General features: G+C 50.2%; 2 protein-coding genes across 3 annotated transcripts in view; one reads left to right on the top strand and one right to left on the bottom strand.

Moving 5' to 3' along the window:
- Window positions 1-3769, top strand: part of Fbxo41 (F-box protein 41) — a 34285-nt gene extending 30516 nt beyond the window's left edge. For both annotated transcript variants that reach the window (XM_021165330.1, XM_021165328.1), the window contains 2 exons: window positions 72-187; window positions 300-3769. In XM_021165330.1, coding sequence (XP_021020989.1) covers window positions 72-187; window positions 300-362 — 179 coding nt within the window. In that variant the 3' untranslated portion in view covers window positions 363-3769. The remainder of the gene's footprint in view (window positions 1-71; window positions 188-299) is intronic.
- Window positions 3770-6254: 2485 nt separating this feature from the next.
- Window positions 6255-7560, bottom strand: part of Cct7 (chaperonin containing TCP1 subunit 7) — a 15236-nt gene continuing 13930 nt past the window's right edge. Inside the window, 3 exon segments of the mRNA XM_021165320.2 lie at window positions 6255-6581; window positions 6863-7069; window positions 7489-7560. The exon segment at window positions 7489-7560 is cut by the window's right edge and continues 21 nt beyond it. Coding sequence (XP_021020979.1) covers window positions 6357-6581; window positions 6863-7069; window positions 7489-7560 — 504 coding nt within the window. The 3' untranslated portion in view covers window positions 6255-6356.

Raw genomic sequence — 7560 nt, 5'->3', positions numbered from 1 at the left:
GNTTCGTGAAAGGAGACGATGCAGCCCACCCACCGCCCTGCCAAGCACTGTCTCCCTTACCTGCTCCCCAGGCATCTGCCGGAACCTCAAATCCATTGTGGTGCAGATTGGGATTGCAGATTACTTCAAAGAGCCCAGCAGTCCCGAGGCCCAGAAGCTGTTTGAGGACATGGTGACAAAACTCCAGGTGAGAGGTGCCTTTTTAAGGCCACACAAGGCCCCTTGGCTGGGGCTGTTGAAGGTGGCAGTAGTTTACCTGCCCAACCTAATGAGAGCTAACTTAGGGCCTTTGTCTACAGGCCCTGCGTCGGAGGCCTGGCTTCTCGAAGATTCTGCACATCAAGGTAGAAGGTGGTTGCTAACCCGGGTGAGGGGCGGCAGGGCACCTGCCAGCCCCACACCAAGTGCTCTTTGGACCTCTGGAGGGGCCCTGGCTTGGACTAGACCTTTGGAGGCCTAGTGTTACCCCAGGTTCCAGACAGTGGTTGAATATCCTGTCCAGTTGGGACAGCAGTGACGGGTGACTCAGAGCACTGCCTCCCCGGGACAGGGGACTTGGAAAGAAGCTGCCCTGAGACACCNCTCCNCTCACATCCCCAGCTGGAATGGCCTGCTGGTACAGCCAGCAAGGAGCTGACACACCTGCTGCTGGTTGTCACTGCGCAGAGGATCTGCAGTAGCCACCCAGGGCCTCCTCAGCTGCTCAGGCAGGCCATCTCCTGGTCAGGAGCCAGACGGGGCTTAAAGCAGCTCAGACGTGGCAAGGAGGACTCTTCTCCCCTCTGTAAGGCCTTACTTCCAGGTCCACATTCTCCAGTGATAACCTAGGCAAGCCTAGGAATCCAGGGACAAGGTTAGCTGAAAGTTGGGGCAGGGCCATAAGGGTGAATTTCAAAAGCTAAAATAAAATGTCTAGAGTACACCAGGATGAGGCCTACACCTCCCCAGCAGGTAAAGTACTGGTCAGTTGGAGGAGGCTACTTCTTGCTACCACACTACAGAGCTAAGCTCAAAGCAGTCTCAATACAACTGCTTGCTGCGGGGATCACAGAGAGCAAGGGACCCAGCAAAGCACTACAGTGAGAAGGGACCTCTTAACCCAGGCATTTCGGCAAGATTCCCAAAGAGAGGGGAGACCCTGGGCTACCTGCTGTGCTGGAGTTTGGGGGCGAGGGAGCTTGCTTTACCTAACTACTGGCTTGAGGAGGCTTTGGCAAGGAGCCAGACCCTGGTGCTGAGGCGGAGGAATGATTCCCACAGCCTGTGTCTCTACAGTCCTGGGCTGAAACTGTAGTAGGAGAATCCTTGTGATAGGGTGTCACCGGCCCTTGCATCGTACCCAAGAAGTCTGGTCACCAAAGCCCCACTGGCTGAGCACACCTAACCGAATTCCTCTGCTCAGAACTTGGAGTGGCCGAGGCCATGAGTCTCGGCAGCCGTCATTTGGGCAGATCTTTCAAACGCCTGGTTTGTCGTCCACATCTTAGGGTTTTCTTTGCTCCTTTGTAAGGTGGGATCCTCTTGCCAGTTTTCTCCAGCTGTGCCACACCCTGGACTGGGCGCAAACCCATCTGTATGTTGCTGCCACACAAGTCCCTTCCATTGCTGCACAGCCTCCAGCTCGATGCTCCCCGATCCTATAGCCCTGTNCCAGTTTATCATCATCGCTGAGTTGNGTGGCTTGCTCTGTACCTGCTCTTTACAGACTGAAATGCCAAGGCTGTCAATGCTGGATACTCCATGCCTAGTCCTGCATGAAACCTTGGCCGTGTGGTATCTATGCCCCTACCTCTCACAGCTGCCTCCCGTTACTCCCACCTCCCCAGCCTTGTCCCCAGGAGTCACAGGCAACAGCACAACTTTCCTTCCATGACCCAGAAGGGAGGTGGAGGTGNGCTTGGGCCCCAGCTGCCTTTAGTAGGTCAGTTGGTTTGCCAGCTACATCCATGTAGCTCCTGCTCCCTATGACTCTTAAGACCAGAGGTGCTGCCCTTCCTGTCTCTTGGATAAAGCACAAAGTAATGTAGCTGGCCAAGCCTGCCCCCGGGGGCTTCTGTTTCATAACCCTAGGATTTGGACATCTCCCTGGGCAGGGGAGGCACTAGGATGCCTGGGTGCACAGGGTGCACAGCCATCAGGGCAGGAGGCAGGACCAAGATGCTGGTTCCAGGCCTTCTGATCCATGGACAGGGAAACCTAACCCCTAAGGAGTCTCACCTGTGTTCTTGCTCAGAGTAAAGGTGAGTAAAGTGAAAATTGCAGACCTAAGCCTTTACCAACCTAAGTGACAGGTCACTGTGTCCTGGCTGAGTCTTGGGCATCTTAGTCTTCAGGCATGCGGAGAGCCAGCAGCTCTGTCTCCAAGTTGTGGTTCCTTTGCTTTCTCCAAAGGGGGCCATCCCTGCTTCTGGGTGCTGTGCTCATTTCTATCTTGAGCAGTCACAGAGCCAATGGGGATGGGGTGGGCGCCTGGCCTCCTTAGAAGCACCTCAGCCTTTCTTCAGCCACTCAAAGGGAAGAGGGAAGCCCTCTGCGTCTCATACTTAAGGCACAGAAAACTCGCGTGGGCATGCCCTGCTTCAGAAGCACTGGGTCAATGGAGAAGGCTCACAGGTGGCAGCCACTTGCCATCTCTTCTACTCCCATCCCCTGCCAAACAGCACGTGTAAGTTGGGGCATGGTTTGGCTTGAGTACTTCATGCTTATGCAGGCTGCTTTTCCCCACAGTTATGGCAAAAAATGTATGCACCTTGCCCAGAACACCAGCTTTCCACCCATCAAGAGAGTANCCTAAAATTAGGCTTTTCTTTTTTAAAAAACATTAACAGAGGCTAAATCGGCCTCAGGAATTGCATCAGAAACTTAACAGGCCTCTTTCCCAAGGCCTGCTGCTCTGTCACCAGCCCTGATCTTGAATGCAGAACACAGGCAATAAGCTGTCAACCCCAGTCTCTGTAATTCCCAATGTTGAAGGAAAACTTCCCAGAATTGACAGCTGGTGCCAAAGACATAGTTCCTGGTGAACTTGGAGAGGTGAGACTTCAGTGCCCTCTGGAGTTGTTAAGCACTGGTGGGGTCTACCCTAGCCACCAGCTTGATGACTTGGCAGTCTTGCTGCCCTTGGTGGCCATGCTTTCTCATCCAGCCTTGGCTCAGGCCAGCATCTCTCTCTGTATATATTACTGTGTAGTGTGTGTATTTACTCCTGGACAAGTGAGTTCAGCTGTAGTCCTTGCCCAAGAACAAGGCTTAAGGTTGGGTGAAGAGTAGACTGTTAGGCTTTCCTCGACTCTTTGGGACCTTAGTCCTAAGACTGCCAGACAATCAAGCAGGTACCCCACCAGGCCAGCTCTGGAACTCTGCCATTATCACAGCCCTGGGGAGGCTTGGCCTGGAACCCCCAAGTTTTTACTCAACCCTGGCAAGGATCTCAGGCAGGGACCTGAGGTGGCTCAAGAGGGCACAGCTGGCCNCTAGGCCCTGACTCCCTGCACAGTCAGGCTGCAACCTGCCCCCATGCACACTAGGCAGAGGGGTGGACAGGAACTTANGGTTTTAGTTTTGTTTCTAAAGTGGTGCCTGTACCTCCAGCCCCCAGGGGGCCTTCCCTGGCCCCACTTTTCTGCCCCACCCAGGCATTGCCATCCCAGCACTTTGCTCCATGTCACCCAGATGCCCTCTGCCGAATGTATCTGATCGTATGTATTTAAAAGGACTCGTGGGCATCAGAATTTATGGTTCTGTATCNAATAAAAGATGGTGAAACTGATTCTCGATGTATCTCGGCTGCCTTGTGGTCAGNAAGTCATGGAGGGAGGAGACTAGTGCCTAGTCTTTGCGGAACCTGAAAACTTCCTTAGCTGCAGTTGCTGTGCTGGTCTCCTGGGATATTCAGCAGCTGGTCCTGTCACCTTCCAGGTGTCCATATGCTCAGTCAAATCTCCATAACTAAATCAACACTAAGAGCACTGGATAGTTAAGGTCAAGGAGACTCTCACAAAGGATCCACATTTTCTCAGCCAAATCTGCATGAATATAAATCAAATCTAAGAGCCCTAGATGGTAAAGTCCAAGGAGACTCTATCGAAGGATCCAGGGTTTCTCTGTGTAGAGTCTTGCTGCCCTGGAGCTCACTTTGAAGACCAGGCTGGCCTCAGAAAAGTGCTGGGAGTAAAGGCATGCACCACCACTGCCCAGCCTCATTTCAACTCTTAACTGGATCGTTCAACTCAGCTGTTCAGGCTCAAACTACTCTCCCAGCTGACTCATTCAGCCTGGAACTCACACTGAATTGCTCTGCTTGTCCTTAAATTAACTGTAGCAATCTTTTTTTTAAATCTTCTGGCTTTTTCTCTTTCTCCAGCTCATTCTGTCTTTGCCTGTGCCTAGCATGTTCCCTCTTCAATCTGGCTCTGTAAAATTCTCCCAGTAAAACTGTTTCCTTCTCCCTCTCTGTGGCTCTACTCTCTCAACTGTAGTGTACTGCTGCCCATGCACTCTACTGTATTCCTTTACCATTCTCTTCTACATGTACTATCTTTCTCTCCCTTAAGTAGCTTCCCCTTCCTCTCTCATCTCAGGAATGTTGGGCATATCCTGTTCTCTAAGATCTTTCTCTGATATTTCACATTTTCTGCCATTCAATTAGACAACACTTTCAAACATGTGCACCTNCTTCTACTTAGTAAATGTACTTTCGTTGTTTGGGATTANAGCAAATCCTAAAGGCTTGCTTGTATTCCAACCACAGTGAGGAAAGTTGTGTGCCTTGTGCTGGACCACACCCTAAGTCGGAACAGGCTTGAATATCCCTACACANTAGTTTGGCAGAATTTCTTCCTGAACTGAAAACCAAGATTCACAAATAGTAGTCTTCATTATGTAGATAGCTGTCTATCTATTCTGACTTCTACCAAGAGTTTTATTGTGAACTTCTTTGATGATTGGTCAATGAAAATCTGTTCTTTGCAAGACTATATTCCTTAGCATTTGCAATCTAGAAGGTTTGCGGGCATTATGAGTGGCAAAAATATGGTTCATATTGTCTCCATTCTTTGTATGGGAGAGAGCTTTACTATGTAGAACACGAGGAATATTTCCTAGTTTTTTTATATTCATTCATTCTTCACAAATAAATGTCTTAGATCCGAAAAAAAAAAAAAATATGGTGAAAATCAAAAGCTGGTGTGTGGCCAAAGGAAATCTGTGGTATGTAGCCAGATTTGTGAGATACCAAACCCTACCCTTTGCTTCTGATCNAGCTCTCTGGTGCCACAGAGTACACGTGTGTATCAGAGTCTGCAATCCTGGGAATTGAGCCCAGGACTTTACACACTAGGGAGCACCCCACCAGACAGCCCCAGCTTTTCTGCAGCTAAGAAAAACACTGANGTAGGAGGAAGCCAGGCTTTGTGTGTTGATTCCTGTTTAAATATTCATGTACCAGGCGTCTGGCTGAAACTGTTGCCACATGCACTCAAGGTTACAAATCCTATCCTGCCTCGAGGCCATCTGACCATGAGTGTAGGCTCCTGAGGTTCTCTAGTCACTTCCCAGACATTTCCCAGATGTTTCAGGAAACAAGAACTTCAGTTATTCAAAATGACCCCTCCAGCTAATAACTGGAGCTACAGCTTGGGGCAGCTGGCAGAACTGAGGCACTGGTAAATCCTGCCAGTCTTCTGTGCTGATAGCTAACTGCCTCTGTCAGAAGAAACCAGGAGCTGGGATGGTGGCAGGCATAAGCCAGTTGTCCTGGATTACTCAGGTCAAGGCCAGCGTGGGCAATTTAGTGAACCCCTAGGAGCAGAGAGACTGGTCAACCCAAAGTAAAAACAGGGTTGCGGCCAAGTGGCTGCCTAGCAAACCTCCCAGGCCTGGGTTCAGTCCACAGTTATCAGCGTAAAAAGGGNCTCTGAACAAGAAACTAGCTGTTTTCTTACAAGGCCTTAGAAAGCTCAAGTCCAGAGATTATGTGACACCCTGACACTTTCCAGTGCCTTCTCTTAAATAATACTGCACGAGCTCAGAGAACATGAAGTGTGGTCAGAGTGGACAGGGAACGCACTCCAACTAGATCACAGCAGTGTTGTGTGATGGTGACACTGCTACCATGTAGCCACTGGGGTGTCTAGACAAGGGCCATCCATCACAGCAGAGCAAGCAGCAGGCAAACACAATTCTTTACTTCTATTTCCAAGTATACACGACTCCAATTCTAAGGCAGGAAAATGTTTATGAAAACACACCAGCCAAATAACCTTAAGTTTTATTTAAATAACCTCAGTGAGAACCCAGCAGACCACCAACCATCTTCTCATCCACCCCCTCACCTCACAAGGAGGTGCGTCCGCCTCTCAGTGGAAGCGGGCCTGGCCTCTGCCACGGCCAGCTGTTGGAGCTGGAGGATCCACAGTGGAGCGGGGGTTCTTGATAGTCTCATCCACGGACACAATAAGGCACGCAGCCTCAGAAGCTGCTGTCAGAGCGTTGATGCGCACCATGGCTGGCTCCCACACAAATGCCTGGAAGTTGTCGGCGATGTTCTCATTGTTGATGTCCACCCCATACCACATACCTCCCTGAAAGAGAGGAGAGCCACCATGGCACATTTATTCCTGCACCTTCCAAAGGACTCCAGGAACCTGACTTGACAAAGCACTTTGTGAAGAGAAATGGCACCAGACATGCAGTGACCTTTCTCTACTTGACCCTAGCCAACACCTACTTCCAACTCTGGTACTACGACAGGAGGCAGCTCCCCATTGTATCTAGTAGTGACTGTATTTNCAGTGGGCACAGTACATACCTAATAGCCTACCTCACCCACCCAATATCCCTGACTCCCAGAGAGAATAACCACCTGTGCGTGTCGAGCCCGCAGCTTGTTGAGGATGTTTGTGGCATCAAAGCCAGCGTTGTCACATAGCTGTCGTGGAATAATCTCCAGGGCCTTGGCATATGCCCCAATCAACAGCTGCTGTTTCCCAGGAATGGTCCTCGAGTAATCCCGCAGGTATTTGGAAAGCTCCATCTCGATGGCTCCACCACCAGCCACCACAGAGTCATTCTACAGAAACCAAACACATCTCAATGCACTGGCCCAGCTCAAGGCTTCAAGTTGGGCCACAAAGCAAATCTTCCAGCCTAGAAAAGTGAATAGTGACTTGTTCTGTCTCCCTTCCAAGTCTCAGGAACCTAGACACAGCAAGCATGAAGCACATCTCAGTTTCAACCCTAGGTATTTTAAGGTCACTGTCAAGGTCTGCCATAGTTTGGGGTAGTAACATCACGAGGCCAGCTAAATAGATCAACTCAGTTTGTTGCCTGATTTTGGGGGCAAATGAAGATCTACTCTGGTTTTCAGGAGGAAATCAAAGCCCAACATGTCACCAAGGAAAGGACAGTTTACATGAAATCCAATCTTATCAGCTCCGGGATTAGAGCTGATTAGGGGACTGCNAAGGTAAGAGTCTGTCATTCCAGTACCTTGATGGCCCTCCTCACAATCATGATGGCATCATGTAGGGACCTCTCTGTCTCCTCCATAAACTGCTCAGC

Source organism: Mus caroli, chromosome 6 (assembly GCF_900094665.2).
Source record: "Mus caroli chromosome 6, CAROLI_EIJ_v1.1, whole genome shotgun sequence".
In the NCBI taxonomy this organism is placed as follows: Eukaryota; Metazoa; Chordata; class Mammalia; order Rodentia; family Muridae; genus Mus; species Mus caroli.
This window is presented reverse-complemented; position numbering and strand designations above follow the sequence as displayed.